The 17,191-nt window shown below is 35.1% G+C and overlaps 2 protein-coding genes and 1 long non-coding RNA gene across 6 annotated transcripts; 1 reads left to right on the forward strand and 2 right to left on the reverse strand.

The window, feature by feature from the left end:
• Positions 1 to 261: 261 nt before the first annotated feature.
• On the reverse strand, positions 262 to 11,812 carry LOC105958725 (E3 SUMO-protein ligase SIZ1). 3 transcript variants are annotated; one of them, XM_088813020.1, is made up of 17 exons: positions 11,429 to 11,812; positions 11,168 to 11,283; positions 8,668 to 8,748; positions 8,093 to 8,135; positions 7,484 to 7,559; positions 6,939 to 7,098; positions 6,649 to 6,782; positions 5,680 to 5,748; positions 5,052 to 5,139; positions 4,890 to 4,965; positions 4,458 to 4,531; positions 4,039 to 4,146; positions 3,322 to 3,483; positions 3,059 to 3,163; positions 2,774 to 2,854; positions 1,469 to 2,687; positions 262 to 886 (listed from the first exon to the last, which is right to left on the reverse strand). In XM_088813020.1, the coding sequence occupies exons 2-17, from the start codon at positions 11,189 to 11,191 to the stop codon at positions 753 to 755; spliced, it is 2,634 nt and encodes an 877-aa protein (XP_088669146.1). In that variant the 5' UTR covers positions 11,192 to 11,283; positions 11,429 to 11,812; the 3' UTR covers positions 262 to 752. The 3 variants fall into 3 exon arrangements, with proteins under 3 accessions (XP_088669146.1, XP_088669148.1, XP_088669147.1); XM_088813022.1 differs by having other exon boundaries at positions 7,484 to 7,550; positions 11,429 to 11,808; XM_088813021.1 differs by having other exon boundaries at positions 11,168 to 11,277; positions 11,429 to 11,562.
• A 1,831-nt stretch (positions 11,813 to 13,643) lies between these two features.
• On the forward strand, positions 13,644 to 14,296 carry LOC105958883 (uncharacterized). Its single transcript, XR_001172905.2, has 2 exons — positions 13,644 to 13,787; positions 13,910 to 14,296. It is a non-coding gene; the product is annotated as an uncharacterized LOC105958883 (long non-coding RNA).
• A 902-nt stretch (positions 14,297 to 15,198) lies between these two features.
• LOC105958884 (uncharacterized) lies at positions 15,199 to 16,809 on the reverse strand. Of its 2 annotated transcripts, none has more exons than XM_012982888.2 (3): positions 16,696 to 16,809; positions 15,602 to 15,806; positions 15,199 to 15,490 (listed from the first exon to the last, which is right to left on the reverse strand). In XM_012982888.2, exons 2-3 carry the CDS (start codon positions 15,785 to 15,787, stop codon positions 15,398 to 15,400), a joined length of 279 nt encoding a protein of 92 aa, XP_012838342.2. In that variant the 5' UTR covers positions 15,788 to 15,806; positions 16,696 to 16,809; the 3' UTR covers positions 15,199 to 15,397. The 2 variants fall into 2 exon arrangements, with proteins under 2 accessions (XP_012838342.2, XP_088669897.1); XM_088813771.1 differs by having other exon boundaries at positions 15,602 to 15,854; positions 16,696 to 16,747.
• Between the last annotated feature and the right edge of the window lie 382 nt (positions 16,810 to 17,191).

The raw sequence follows: 17,191 nt of genomic DNA on the forward strand, positions 1-17,191 counted from the left end.
TGATGAAAAATCGAGCAAGAACCAAATTTCCCAGAAGCCTTTTCTACACCAAATAGATACAAAGACAAAATCTTGTACACCTCGATCACCAACCTGAAAATCTGCTAATGGCATTTGACAAAAAAATACAAGTCGATACAAACCACAATAGCTTAAGCATACAAATTAGATAAAAAAGAAATACTCCCTAGACATATGAATTAAATCATTCACCAGCCACCCGACATCACACTCACTGGGAGCAAATATTACACGGAAATATAATTGCAAACATCAACTTATATATTTACAAAAAATCAAAATTACTGAATCTATGTATGTGACATTTACAGGTAATTTTCTCAATATGATTAAGAGCACCCCTGCCCTAAAACCTAAACCTCCAAGAAAAATTAAAATTGTACTTACTTTCAATTCCCCCAAATAACGGATCCCTGAATGTACAGTCCGAATCACCAATCAAAGGGGAAAATGCAATAACCAAACCTGTTTGGAAGGATCCTCGATTATAATAAAATGCAAAACAGGTGGAGGCAGCACCCACTGCTTACTAATAAGTTATCTGGTAATCGTTATCCTCTAACTGCGCGTATTGCAGCTAGCTTCCCCATTATACAGGTCAACTAATTAGGATGAATGAGACGATAATCCTTATGGAAATTGTCTTCTTCATTTGATGGTGCAATCTGGTAGCCCAACAATCATTTTTTATAAGAAAGAAGATTTTTCCTCCAGATACAGTTTCGATGGTTTTACTCGGATTCTGAGTCAATTGACAGGTATAATCTTGGTCTTACAGAACGCCTTTGGCGTGGAAAAGAAAAGGGACTATCTATTCTTTCCCTCTTACCAGTCCTGCTGTCGTTCATACCGAGCAAAAGGGATGCTGCAAATAAAACAATTAAATGAAAAACGATAATTAAATGTGAAAAGGTGATATATATATATATATATATATATATATATATATATATATATATATTGAAAAAGGTTATGAAACTTACGACCCAATACATATAAGAGAACTGGCTGTAATTTTCATTATGATTCTGCATGGCTTCTATAGATATTCGGCTTTTGTATTCCATATTAAATCAACTTACCCCGCAAAGCAACATTACAGTTTTAGATGTAAAAAGAACTAATTGCATTTGGATGGTGGAATTTAAGGGAGGGATTTCATGTCCATGATAACAAATCAATTGATTGTTTGGATTGAGTCATTTGAGAACGGAATTGAAATATTTGACTCTCGTTTTAAGTTATTTTTTGAACAATTGTAGTGGATTTCAAATTCTTCCCATTAAGAGTCATTTCAAATCCTCCTAGTTTGGAATGATTTTAAATCCTTCTCAATTGGAATTATTTTAAATCCATTCATTTCAATCCTTCTTATTTGGAATTATTTTAAAACTAATAATGTCAAATCCTAAGGTAGGTATCAAATACAAAATAATATTTCACATACCATGGTCTGCTAATGTCTCCAAGGCGCCGCCGTCCTTTGATTGTAATTCATGTCCTGAACTAGAACAATTTGCAGCTGCAGAATCTTTCCGACCCGTTTTGCCACCATCCCCAAGCCTGAGAGAAATCCAATCCTCAGCACTAATACCATTTGATACATCTGGACGGTCTGCCATATCAGACTGCGCTGTTGATGTACCAGATGGTCTTGTAGGGAGAAATATTTGAAGTGACGGATCATTGCCACTAAATGCCAAAGGATTATCTACAAAACCATCATTCACATTAGAATGTTGACCACTAGACTCGGGAACAAATGCAGCAGAACCCATAGCAGTCTCTCCAGTCAATGTGTAACCATTCATAGACGATGAGCAATTAATAGTACCATGTCGCATGTCAGCTAAAGGGTCAGATACATCAGCATCAGAACCAAACAATTGAAAACTAGGAACTCCCTGACCAGTTGAAGGTAATGGCCACATTGTAGTTCCAAACTCGTCGTCATTCGTGTTGTAAAGATCGAGGCATGAACTTCCACCAATACCAAGGGAGGCATTTTCGTAATAAGGATCAGGATTTCCATGCTGTGGAGCTGGAAACTGAAGCCCGCCGGTATCTTGTCCATTCTGATAGTCAGCCACAGAAGAAATTATTGGATCTATTTCTTCATCAGAATCACTGAGGACAATCACTTCAGCATCGCCAGCTGGTGCAGCAGTAAACGAATCAATGAATCCATGTGGTGGATCAACATTGAGGGAGATGGAGTCATATTCTATACCATTAACTGCAGAAAACTCGAGATTTCCTCCACCATCCTGGTTCACACTAACATCTTCCCCATTTCTGCCACTGCCAGTGGCACTGCTGCTCATAGGAATTACATTCTGACCATTATCTTCAAAATTGTCGTGAAATCTATTTGCAGGCGAGATTCCCTGAATATGACGAGGTTTGTTAAACTCCCAACAACCATTTTGGTTTTTCTTAATTCCTATCTTTAAGACGGCATGACTATCAGAACCAAGTTCCTGTTTAACTGGTTTAAGTTCTGGTTTCGGCTTAGATTCTGCTTTTGTGGATGCACAGATGGTACCATCAGGCAAGTGCCACAGCCCAAGCTCTCCAATACCTCTATTATCGCCTTCTAGCTTTGCACGCCAAGAGCCATCAGGCTTCACCTCAATCTCTGCCACATCTTCAACAGAATTCCGCATCTGTAAAATATAATTGAGAAAGCATAATTTGACTTGCAAGAAGTGGAAGGATAAAACAATACCACAAGGCATAATCTAGACAATACCTTAGATGCAATCCTATTGAAATATGGATCTATTATGATTTTCTCCCAAGAATAGTTCTTCAAACAAATGGGACACTGCCACTGCATCAACAAATCGCATAGAAAATGTAAATATAGAAGTGGGGAGAAACATATTATGAATATAAATGCTTTGAGCTTGTTCCCTTAGAATGTAATTCCTCTTTGTGTACATTTGGCTGACAACATGAATACACATTCAAGGGACACAAGAAAGACTCGTATCAGTCAGCAAGTAAAAATAAATGATAAGTCATATTTACTTGCCTTCCTGGATCGTTGGTTCATTTCCACAAACACTTCTAGATCGAAACAGCCCATGTGTGCGCAAGGCTTAAATCTTCCAGCCACTTTCATTCTCATACCACTCATCTGAAGCATGCAAGTGTACGATTTATATTTTCAGAAACGTAGCAAAAATAAAGCCAATAACACCATAACAAGGACAACAAAATATCTCTCTTTTTCCTAGCTTATTTTGCTACTATAATTGCCAATATTTGAAGTATGCTAATATCAACACCACTTACAGGACACCGGAGATTGACAGGAACAAAATCAGCAACAACTTCAATATCGCTGTCACTATCAGCATTTTCTGTGGCAGGCCCACCACCAACACATTTACGAACACGAGCCAGTGCATCCTCGAAACATTCACCTTCAGCCTCTTTCGGGACCATGTTAAGAATCTAGCGAAAGAGATGGGTAACTATCATTAAGTCTTATGTGAAATACATGCAGAACTGCCAAAAATACATAAATTTATTTTCTCACAGTTAAACAGAAATAAAGGCTAACACCCTTTATGCTTATAAAGGGCAAATCTAAGGACAAAATCTCGTTAGAAGAAAGATAATTGCTAAATCTAAGATGCATTACAATGAAAACAAAGCAGTTATGCAAACACAGAACTAAAGCATGCTGTACAGTGTACACCCCTTTACAACATAGATAAGTTCAGTAATCCAGATAAATTCCCTTCCACAAATAAATGCATGTCTAATAACTCACTTCAAAATGATACCATATGATGTACAGTATGTGAGAGGCACAGTTGAGTAGAAATACAAAGAAGACTTGAGAATACCAAAAAGTCTTAATTATGTCAGGCATATATCATCTTACGCGGCATGCTTCAAGAAAATTTGCATGTCTAATCCACAACTTTGAACAAATTAAAGTACCCACCTTGAATACATACACAAAATTATACCAAATTAAAGATTTGACGAAGACAAGTTAACCTGACTCAGAGTACGCCGCTTCACAATTCTGACTCCCATGCAGAAAATGCGAGCATCACATCCTGTTAAGGAAATCTTATTAATTCCGTCTCTGGTGCATTGTGTAATCTGACAAAACAACAAGACAAACATATACTAAGGGGGGGAAACCAACATATAATATCCAATAAAATCAAAAGGATTGCTAATCATAGCTTAAGTTGAATGTTCCATCATAATTAGCAATAGAAAAGCAACAAAGATTTGCCTCGCAAGTGGTAATATGCCACATGCCAGCAGGTGCATGAGAAAAGCAAGATGGTGAAGTGAATTTACTATAAATGCCACAAAAGCAAATGCAATAGTTACACAAAGAATAGTTCCTTTGTTTGAAAAAAAAAGAAATGAATAAGATGCTAATTCCGAAGGAGAAATCTCACAACAGGTCCATCATCTCGACCATTTGCTCCGAGAAGTTGAGCTCCGGGTCTGTTTATCGCCCGCACTGGGACACCTGTTGAGTCAAAAAGGAAGAACTGATTTGTAAAGGAAACAATGGCAGAGCACTTTATAGAGAAATAAGAAAAATGGTTATATAAGGTTGATAAAACTTTGAAAAAGATGTATATCCGAGAAATCTACCATACAAAAATATTCACTAGTAAGAAATCAAAACACAGTGTTGCATATTCTGATTTTACAAGTGGATAAATAGATAGACCCGATTTGGCACTACTTCATAAAATGTCCATCTCCAGTAAAGGCCCAAGTAACGACACTTACAAGAGGAAATTTGGTTCAACAGGAGAAATAATCAAGTTTTCTATTTTTATTCAGAGTTCAAACTTGAGCAATCTAAGAGAATAACATACCATTGACCTGTAGATCTGCATATTGTGGCCAATGCATCCTAAACGTCACCTTGTCATTAAGAAGCATGCACCAGGCCTAATTATCATAGCACATCCATCAATCACTAGCCAAAACCAAGCATATTTCAAATGAAGAGTCATATACTAGGCATCCCAACCAACCTGAACATCATACTCTTGTTTAGACAATAAGTCCTTGTCAGCCCTTGTGAGTTGAAAAGTTTTCTCAATGCTCAGACCAGGATTAGAGCTGAAAAGTCACAAATAAGTATCATTTACTAGATTAGTGAAATAAATGGAAAACTAGACAAGCACAAAAATGGAAAACCTCATGGACAAAAAAGAAAGTAGAAATGCAATCATCGAAGATAGAATACAAAACAGTCAAGATAGGAAAGAAAGGGCTAAAACGGTAGTTGCGTAAAATACCTTCAAAAGGAAAAGGCCGCACAAAAAAAAAACAATTTTTGGAACTTCACACTAGAAGCAAACATATTTAAAGTATAATATGTATTAGCTGTTCCACTTTATTCTATAAGAGTAAGGTACTACATATAAATAATATGAAAAAGGAAAACGCTAAGTTGGACATCCCACATTCTGATTACAAAATTAGATACATGCTTCTGCAACAAAAATTAAATCAATGTGACAAGACACTCGAAGATTCAATAATCTAATAAATGTTCATTCTCAGTAAATAAGAAGGAAGCTTGAACATATGATCATAGTATACATCTTACTAAATTTTAGAAGTGATGATAAACAGAAGGATATCAAATCTACTTACCCATCAGCGGGAACATTTGTGATATTCAACTTCACTGGATAAAGAGGATGCGCAATTGTAACCCAGAAGCTACATTAGCACAAAACAATAATCAATCATCAGGCATCTAAAGGATTTGCTGATCTTAATCCAAGAATGAAAGAAACCAAAGTAATCATGGGCCTCAAAATGCAGAGGCACAGATCTTGTTTCTAATTTGTTTCACATAGGTAGCATACAACAGTATGAAAAACATTCATCTTTTACCATGTCATATCTGATATTATAACGTGCATCAAACATATGCAAGCTCTTGACCACTAGAATATTTGTTCAATGAATAACTATCTAAATGCCAGCCACAACAGGAAGAAAAAAGGCAAAGTTCACAGAAAATGATCTAGTTAGATGAATTAAGAATGACGCGGCATTTGTGAATCTAAAACCAAAAACCTCCTAACCTACTTATAACCATGCCCATGAATTTTTTTTTAAAGTATGCTTGGGCTTCTTTTCATTAGATTCTACATATTAATAAACAATCAATAGCAAACTGTTAGCATGGGGGAAAAAAGAAAAATCTTAAAACCAGTTACTATGACACCCTTAGTTACCTAGTACTACCAAGACCCATTAACTGCTTTACCTATGTGAATATGCTTGAGCAAAATACTTCACTCTATGGTCTAATTATTTTTATGGTTTACGCTTGGGGTAACTTTAACCTTAGATTAAAACAACATTTTTTTTATGAATTACAAGAAAAGCAAATCGTACAGCAACTAGCAAGACAAAAAAGCTTAGTCAACGCGAAAACAGTAAAAGCACAGTGTTTATCTGTCTTTAGTGACCAAAAAGATAAAGAAGCTTGCCAAATTAACAAAAAGATATGATAGCTTCTAAAACATATGAAAAAAAAAAAAAAAACAGCAAGCAATGGGTCTGATGGTACATGAAACCAACTGAGCGACAACAAACATATTCACTTACGGATCAGCCCGACTCAGCCGACAAATTTCACAGTAAAAAATCTCTGGAGGAGTCGGCAGAACACCTTCCAAGGGTTTCTCGGGAATCACCACACATGCTATATGCTGCCATACATTACACCTAGGATCTTCACACTGCACCATTGTGTACATCAGTAAGAACATAGGGCAACCAAGGTCAAAAAAAAATTGGATCAAAAAATTTTAAAGGTCACATGAAAAAACAAGAATGTAAAACAATTTTAAATGGTACAAAAAAACTTCCATTCAACAGGAAAAATGTATATCTACCTTGATCATTGTATCAGTTGGAAGCCCGCTTCCACAAAGACAGCGTATCTTATCCATTTGATATGAATCTACAATTTCTTCTTTAGGTATTACGGTTGTACTGTCTGATAAGCCTTGAGATTTTGATGCCAAGTCAGCAGCACCAGGAACCTGCATTTTTCTGATACGGGAACAAGGGAGAGTGGGCATAAGATCATCATGAGGATAGAAGAATATTTCTACCTTCCTAATTTCCGTTGATCCAAATATTTCACAGTTGCATTTCTCTCACTTGCCTATTATTTAACACATTTTTTTCCGCCATCAGATTGTATTTTGTTTGTGTTTCTACTATTTTTATTCGAAGCAAGGTAAAAATTTGTGAGTGAAGTAGTACAATGCACTATGAAGTTATTTTATAGCTGCTTCAGAGCAGAGTCACGAGGCACAGCTTGATGATGAAAACAGACAGACAATAAATATCAAGATAATAAGGAGACGTTATGAAGCTCCTCAGTCCCTAAGCATATTTTATATAATTCCATGTTTCGAAAAGACAAGATTACCTGTATGTGTCATCAACTAGCTTTGCCACTTCATCCCTTCCAACAGCATTTTTCTTGGGCCACATTCCTGAGAGTGCTAAACAGGACATCAGATCGTTCCCAATGAACAAGTTGTGAAGTCAAACATTACATGACAAGAATAATCATCACACTTTACTCCCGGTGAGATACTATTGACTGCCCAAATTTCTTTTTTCTTTCCCAATATTTTCTCTGTAAATGGATATAAAGATTTAAGCAATTTTCACTTAATTGGTTGCTAATCAATAGATCCTTTAAGATGGAACAGAGTGATATTACAATTTTAAATTAAAATAATTCACTAATCGAGCAGCAACTTTTTCAAGAACTTACTCTGTTATCCACCATTTTTACTTCTTTTTCTCGAGGATCTAATATTGGCTACTTTATTTCCTCTAAACAACTTATGAACATGAAATAATTTATGCACATATACTTTTATATGAACAGTGCCAAGTGAGATTGCTTAAGTTCTAGAATCATTTTTTTATCACACAAGCACTTGTATATTGATGAAAATAGCTTTTTCCTCGTAAAACGAATTTGATAAATTTTTGGAAGATAGAGTAATAAAGAGAGCCATTTTACCTCGCTCATCAGAGAGAATGGCCAATATTCGATCTACAAGGTCCTGTTCCAAGTCAATGAAGATAAACAATAATAACTTATTTCATTTTAAGCATATCCCAAAAGCAGAAAATATTACACGAGTCTAATAGTAAAAGCAATAAAAATGCTAGCTAAATTATGTGAAACATATAAATGAGTCCTGAAGTAACTTGATATTCACAACATCCAAAGGCCAAAGTAAAACCAAAAATAAATTGAAGACATCTGAATCCAGATTTGACCCAAAGTTCAAGTAATGCAAATCATCAGTGAAGTGTTCGGATAACTGGTGAAGACCAAATTACAGAAGGACTTACTGTATAAACATGAAAAGACGTGTGTGAAAAACAATTCAAAAAAAATGAACACCAATAAATTAAGAGATTATGAAACATAAAAAAGCATAGCAACTAAAAAATATCTTTAATACCCATCTCGAATTGTCAAGCCTATACTATAAACAAACTAGAGAGAGGACATTTGGAAGTGGGAAATAACCCATAAGCTCCTGTTTATACAGATTCACGAATATCAGCAATATATTGCACTCTAACCTGTTTCTTTCCCTGCTTTGAAAGCCCTAGCTGTGTAAGGACATCTTTAAGCTCTTTTATTCTAAAATACGTCAATTTGTCCTGCAAGAAAAATAAGATCATTCAGACCTTTCATGTCACTGACAGAACACAAAACTATTCTTCCAAATGCCCTCTTTCTAACAAGCCAAAGACAAGCGAACAATGAATAATTACGAAGTCACATTATTAGAAGACCCAAGACAAGAAAATAGTAAAAAATCTAAAGCAGCAAACAGTAAGTAACATATGGAGAACCAAAGTCCATACGGCAAAGGCGGATAGAACAATCAGATATATGATTTATTGATGGTTTTCGCAAAGTGGATGGAAGAGGATAAGCAATTTGAAGAAAATGAAGGAAGAAAAGCCTTCTCAAATGAAGGGGTTAACAGTTTGAAAGTTAGTGTCTTAGTGATGATGCAAAGTTTAAGCACATAGTTATTTTACAAAGGCGTTCAACATATCAATCTGCACCAACCAAAAAGGACAAGAAAGGTAATATTCCTTCAAAATGAATGATAAAGTTTAGCAAGCATGACCTCCATCCCTTTCCACTCATAAGAAAATATTCTAAATTTTTCTCCAAATTAGAATTTTATCAGCTTTTTAGGTACGCATTCCTGTCCGAGTTAATGGTCCTTGAGATAACATATTCTTCCAGTATTCCTTCGCATATACATACACATTCACTCGCATCATTTTATGTACCTCGTGCACAGCAACTGCCTCGGATACTCTAGTAATCAGTTATCAGACCCATCTCATATTCAAGGGTCCAAAACCTACTAGCAGATATTGTTTCCAGAGGCACAAATGACGGGGTGAGGATTGTCAGAAGCATACATCTTTATTCAAGGCTGCCGCCCTCTTGGCAACCATAGGCAACAGCCTCGTGATAATGAAGTAGCCTCTTTCCAGAAGTATATAATGAGTTTCCGGATCGCTCGTAACCATAAACTTTCAACCCTGACTTGGGCTGATTCATTTTTGCAATATTTGCAACCAAAATACCAAATTCAATAGAAAATATTCAGTCATAATTGGAAGCTTCCAATTCTTATTTAGGATGTATGTAATTTATTGTACATATTTCTTTCAATAGATATCATTATAATAGGACACATTAATTTACTCTTGTCCAGCACTTTTCTGAGCATAGAAGTGTGGTGATACCCAAAACATAACTCATCAACTTCATCGGGGATCTCCATTCAGTAGAGTGCTGATAAGTCGAATATTACAAATATAAAAGCTTTTATAGCAGGTGCAGCCTATTGATTTCACATTCTTTCTAACCTAAGAAAGTTTTAATTGCTATCACAATTTACGACATTGTTTACATGGTAACTGAAATATATCTCTTAGTATGGAACAAATTTATATAACTACAACAGAAAACCTGATAACCAGGTATAAATTATATTGGCTGCAAGAAATCCGCTCCTACGAATAAAACACAAACAGTAGTTTCAATGCAGAAATTGCAACCCAAGGCACTTCAAAAATTTCTAAGTTTTGCTTTACCAAAATTCATCTTCTGACAACAATTGGCAACGCCAGAGGAAATGGAGAGCACTCAAATATGTGACACGTACGCAAAAAGACAAAACAATAAGTGATGGAATTAAAGAATGAAAAGGGAAGGAGATAACAAGGGGAAAGGGGGGGAAAGGGGGGGAAATCAGGCATATTTTCAGCTTTTCAATTAAATTGGAAAATAAGATGATGACAGCAGGCGGCTAACGATTCTTCTTGCTATACATTCCTATGATTTTTTTAGTCTTTTATACAGTAAGGACCTTCAGTATATATGCCATCTACTTCTCTTTATTTTTTTAAATAACTCCGACCTACCGCATAAGCAGGATTCACAGAATTAGGTCTTCATATCATGAATCAATAATCTTTAGAAAAAGGAAAGTTTTCAAATTCTAAATTTCAATACTTCACAGAATTCTTTATCAATTGACAAGCTAAATATACCACATATCCTTACACAAAGATTTTAACAAAGCCCTGGTAGAGTAATTGCAAATGACGTCACTGCTACGTATTTCAATACGTAATCACTAATCAGCCAATGATTTTAATTACAGTAGGTTAAGACTCGTGCTTCATATAATTACATTTTGGCTCAATCTTGCAAAGACGACTAAGTAAAAAAAAAGTAGCAGTAATTATTGTCACGTAGTATCTCAGAGAAGTTTCTGCATTAATTACACGTGCATGGCTCCTACAAATGGACTCAATCCACACTTGCTGAAACAGCTCATTTCTACTTCAAAACACATTGTTCGAACTAACTACATGTCATTTCTAGCATTATCATCAGCAACACTATCAAATACAGCCACCATAAACGACAACCAAACATAAAACTCAAGAACTCAAATCAAAACACAATTGCACAAGCCAAACGAGATAACAAAACTTCATGCAAACTATATGCAATAAAACCTTGAAGCAAGATCAAATTTACCTTACAACTCGCCACAACATCCATCCTTTCCACCCTCGGAACTCACTCCGCCGCGGCAGAATCAGGCAGTCAGCAATTTCCAGTCAAAAATGCCCATGAACCCTATCAAACTATAACTGATCCATTGGAAACAAACAAAAATCAGCTATCAAAATCCAAACCGCTGACATCACAAAAAGAAAAATCACTTAATTGAACAAAAAAAATACATTCAGATACAACTAAGTAATGAGAGGTCAATCTTACAGTAAAAAAACATACCGAGATAAATAATAGAAACGGTGCAAGTTCTGCAAATAACCGATAGTTTTTTTGCCCAACAAGTGAAATTAGGGTTTCAGGAGTAGAAATTACAAAAGGGGCCGAGTCGCTCTATCTCCCCCTCCGTATCTGTATCTATCTCGCATATACACACACAGAGTGAAAGGTGTTTCTGTGTGTTTGTTTAACCCAAAAGACCAGCCGGAAGGGGAATCTACCAAATTTTCCGGACGTATCGTCGGTTTATGAATCACGGTTTATTTTCGGCAGACGCGTCCGGGTTTTGGTTGCCTGCATCCATGTTACTGCCCCCTTTTTTCCCGTTGTGTTTAGTTTTTCTTAATACTTCTTTTAGGTAAAGTCGTGAATTTTTTGTCTGCGCTCAATTAAATTAAATTAAATTAAAATTAAAGATATCGCGTGCTGCCAAAATAGTATGCATCGACTTATCAAAAGAAAATGGTATGCTTCGGAGTGTTATACCTTGACGATCAAAGTTGACCAATTCAACCCTTGGAGTTGCTTTTCTTATTTTTTTTTTTTTCTTGTTTTCTTGTTTTCTTTTTTTTAGAAAAATTATAATAAAGCAATATTTCTGAATTTTTTTTTAAATTCTGAATAATAACTATACATAGTGCATTTTGGTGTGGAAAATGTCAAATATAAAGGAATATAACATATATCATATGTTTTAATGTGGGATTACACTGATTCAAATACTGTGTTTACTTTGTATGACTGTCTTTTAAATAACTGTAAGGAGTAAATTAAAATTAATATATTCTAACCATGAATCCGTTAAAAGTAAAAGCGTTACACATAGAAGTTTTGACATCTGAAAGATATTTTATTCGTATTATTAACTTGCTATAGTTCATATGATAAACAATATGATGTTGTTTTGTATGATGGGGCGGAGCGGATTTCATGGTTATTAAAAAAAATTAAACTCGTCTTAGAAACCAACTCGCGGATCTTCTCCATTTCAGGACTCAATCGTATTGATGGATCTATCTGTTCGGTCCTAGAATAACGGGTTTTATCGGATTTGACATATTCAACGGGTTGTTGGGTCCGACTTGTTCACTCCTACAATCTAAGGTTTCGATGACTAGCTACCGTCGATCCTCTATTCAATTTAACATTTTAGTTTGTAATTTAATATATAAAATAGGTTTAAAAAACGTGGCAATTTGAAATTGGTTTATAAATTGGGCTTGCATAGTTCCAAATATATTTGTACTATTATATGTTGTCAAATTAGTTTAGTGGGTCTAACAAAATAGTCCAGGAAATGTTACGAGTCCAACCCAATAGGCCTAGCTTTGTTAAGGAGAACCCCAATTTAGTTTTGTTACAATTTAATAAAAAGGTAAATTACTAAAAATTCCTAAGATAAAGTTAAATAACGAAAAAACCCTATTTGTTTGGATAATTCATAATTAGAATCACCCCTTGAAGCTAAGGGTTGTTTATAAACTTGAACATAAAGTGTGAATTGTCTAAATTTATTTAGCTACACGCCCATAGTCCAAGAAGAAAATCTAATTTAGGTCATATTTTGGCACAATCTATTTTAATATATGTTAATTTTAATTAAAATATGTAATCATTTACTTATTTTCACTACTTTTATAAATATTTATAGTAAAAGAAAAAATTCGAGAACACCCTCTAAGCAAACATCTGCTCCACCATGACCAAGACGGAAAACAAGTCATTTAGGACGAACAATTATCTCGATTCCTTGCACCCAACAATTATTTCAATCATCCCAAATCGGGCGTGAAGCACATTCCGAACATCAATCGATTGAAAAACGAATAGTTTTACCACTTCATGAAAGTAGATCACAACAGGATTCGATGAACTCAGTTCGATTAAGTTGAGAGTATTGTTTTTTAGAGAGAAAAACACTACGGTAGAGAGTGAAGTATTGAAAACCGTACCCGTAAAACACATACGACATCTACACAGCTAGGCGGGTGCAAAATAACTATTGAGACAGCACGACATTATCCCCGGTTCAGATGAAAGGGAAGTATGGCAGATTTTTCCTCTTTAGTCTTTATTATGTTCCCTACACACCACTGTGCCTTTTAAATGTGCCTTTAATGTTTTCTCTATCTCAACCCATCCTCCATTTTACTATTTAAGATCAGTCCCCCCAAAATAATTTATTACCATTTAACCCCAAAAGTCCAGGAATCCCTCTCAACACTACATACATCGTCTATCTCGTATTGTTTCTCCAAGAAGACGAAAGAAAGAAAACAAAAATGCTACCAATCCTCACCACTTGTGGCCTTCCACTCTGTCTTTCATCGATCTCTCGTGATCCTCTTGCTATTTACAAAGAGTCTCTCTCTCTCTCTCTCTCTCTCTCTCACACACACACACACACACACACACACACACACACACACACACACACATGATTTATGCAAGTGATCTAACAGAAATTAATTTGGCTTGTGTTAGGATTGCGGACCATGATCGAAGAAGGGAGGCGATAAAAAAGATGAAACTTGAAGAAAACTCGCAGACGATCGGAGATCGGACAAGAGGTGATGTATGCAGTGCTACTGTTAAGTATGTTACGAAACACGACTTTGCACGCATTTCTTCAATGGCTTGTACTGCCAAAGCTGCATGAGTAATACAAACTTAAAAGTGATTAGCATTATTAATTAGTTTCCCACCAAAAGTTAGTCTTTTTTTTTTTTCTACTATTTTCTGGTATTGTTGTTTAGCATTGTATTATGGGTGGTTGATGTTGGGGAAAATTCTCTTATGATCCTAAATCCTAATTTATCTTATGTAGTGCATGAAAATAAATAAAATACACTTTCTTGTGTTTATTTCTAATTGGCGAAAACCCCCCGTGTTATAAAAATTAGGAAGGACCCCCCCTATGTCGTGTTTGGTATAGTGTGTGGTATAGCACACTGCCCCCTATACGCCGTTTGATTGTTGACTTGGCTAAAATGACTATACTACCCCCCAAAAACCAATTTTTATTAAATATTCATAAATAAATTAAAAATTATTGATTAAATTATGATCGCATCCAAACGTACCTTCTTTTTCCAACCCATCTCTTCCACTGCCCCAAATGTATTCCGCAATTTCAATAAGTATGCACGCATAATAAGATAAATGGATTAATAGCAGACTACATCTAGATAAGAACATAGATAAATATGATGACCTATATGTATACATTCAAAAGCTGAATTGGTAGGATTAGATTATTGCATGCGACGATGATTCGTCGTTGTGAACATGTAATAATAAGCTCAAATTATCAATGCTCAAAAGTATTATCAATGCTCAAAAGTACTACCAATGCAATCCATACTAAACGGCTACATGATATGCACAAAATTACCAAAGCAACAAACAGTTACAATACGTATGCCACTTCTATCGAGTACTCCATGAGCATTATTAAGTAAACCGATTGCGTCGGCCTTTAAATAGATCATTCGAGCAAATGTTATAGTCGACTTCAATAATCAGCTACATGGTTATCATTACGCAATATTTATTATTATGCATCCCCCATCTCTCCACGTGGTACTATAGACCCAATTTTTATAGTTAACGACATTTACTACATCATTACACAATAAAGGAATTCGTAAGGAAACATAAGCTGGCGTGATTTTAAAATTGGATTAATAATTCATATGTAGTGCAAAAATTACGTGATTTGTACCCTGTGTATGCACTCCAGTTTGCTATATATGCAATTCGGCCATAAATAATTGAAAAAAAATATTACTCAATTTATTCATAATCACTATCTACTCTCTAGATTGTGCAAAAACATTATTATACTGAAAAAGTCGGATAATTACCATAACCAATTCTATAAAAGATTACACATTCAAATACCCAAAATCTGGTGCCGCTCAAAACGAACTGACTTGATGCAGAGTCAAAGCAAGAAAGATTCAGTGCACCTTACTCGGCAACTGTTGTTTGAAGAGGCAAAGAACTTTCCACTTCCTTCGTCTCGGAACTCCTTTCTGCAACAACCTTCGACATGCTGAACATCTAAGAAAGCACCAAAAGTTATAAATGAGTTATATAATCTGTACACGAAAGAGAAAAGAAACCACAAATAACTGTGCTGCAAAATGTTATTGAAACAGTCGAGAAGAAAACCTTCTTAATTGTCTTCTGGAAGCAAGTTTTGTGTTCGTCCATAGAAGCACTAATGAACTCGTCAATATGGTCTTTCACATCTTCCAAGAAAGTAGCACTTTCGTTCTTCTTCCTCCTGCACGAGGCCATGGCTGGATTAGGAGCTGCAGATGATGGCTTCTCGTTTGGGTTCATTTCAGTTGCCATTGGCGGTGGTTGCTATTAACTGCCAATAAACATCATTTAGTACCGTGCGATGACATCACCAAAGATGCTGAAACATTAAAAAAAAGAACGTAGTAACAAAAGCAACGGCATCAAGTACATGTTGCAGCTGAATGGGAAATAAGAAAGACGATTTCATTAGTTACATAAATTCTGCAACCTTCATTAAGGTTGAATTTGGAACATTTGAATTTTACGAGCGAATTTGGGGAGAATGAACATGGATTCTGAATCTACAACAACAACTCAAAAACTAGTTCAAATAGAGAGCTAAGAATTTGAAATCCGTTGTAAGACGAATTCATCCAGACGAGCTAACTGCATTATTATTACGAGTTCAAAATCTTTAGGTCTAAATCCCTTCTATCTAAATGAAACCGAAACTTTATTTAAGAAAGCGGCAACACGAACAACATCTCAAACAAGTTAATTATCTAAATCACAGATGAACATCAACAAAAATCAGTAACAGCCTTAACACAAGTCATCATAATCAATTCGATTCGGGCAGCTATTTAGCAATTTGGAAAAGGAAAAAAAAGCCCGAATAATAATACAATTCGATTCGGGTAGGCTGTTTGGCCAATTCTTCTTCCAAAACCAATCAAACTTCAGCGTAAAAAGTGTTAATTCAAATCAAACATAACGACTCAGATAGTTCAAATTGAGAATCATACATTTGAAATTCAGTGTAAAACCTAAAAACAAACAACAAAATCCGATAACACGGATACGATAAACTGCTCGATAAAATGCCACAGAGAAATCAAAACTCAAAGTTGCAATCGTTTTTTCTCGGATCATAAAGTAACAATATAATTATAAAAACAAAAACAAAATAGAGCTTCGAAACTGATCCAGAATTATATCAGAGTTTAATCTGAGATTACCTTTCACCTTCGAACTTTGGAGGAGAAAATTAAGACGACGATAATGGCTTTTGTTTCAAGTCACTTGCGGAATATGAAGACTTTTATAATTCATTATGGGCTTATTCTGAAATTCTAATCGGGCTTTAATAGGCCCATTCGTCAAAGGGCCGGGCTATACTATGAATATCAAATACAACACCGACAATTGAATATACTCCAAATACATTATACGTGTGATTTCGATTTTCGATTCGATTTATATTTTTATTTCAAAATAATATTTATGTATTTTACAATATATTTGAACAAATGATTCTTTTATTTTAATTCTACCAATTGCGACCAGAATATTTTTGATTTTAGAACAAGTTTTTACATTATTTTAGAAAATAAAAAAAAAATAAAAAAATAGAAGTTGAAATTGAAATTAGTTTTTTCACTTAAGAAAAGAATTGACGGATTTATTGGAGAGTAATAATTCCAATCGCCCCAAGCTAAAATCGAAAGAGTGATA

Source organism: Erythranthe guttata, chromosome 14, assembly GCF_056151865.1.
Source record: "Erythranthe guttata isolate IM_541 chromosome 14, IM_541, whole genome shotgun sequence".
In the NCBI taxonomy this organism is placed as follows: Eukaryota; Viridiplantae; Streptophyta; class Magnoliopsida; order Lamiales; family Phrymaceae; genus Erythranthe; species Erythranthe guttata.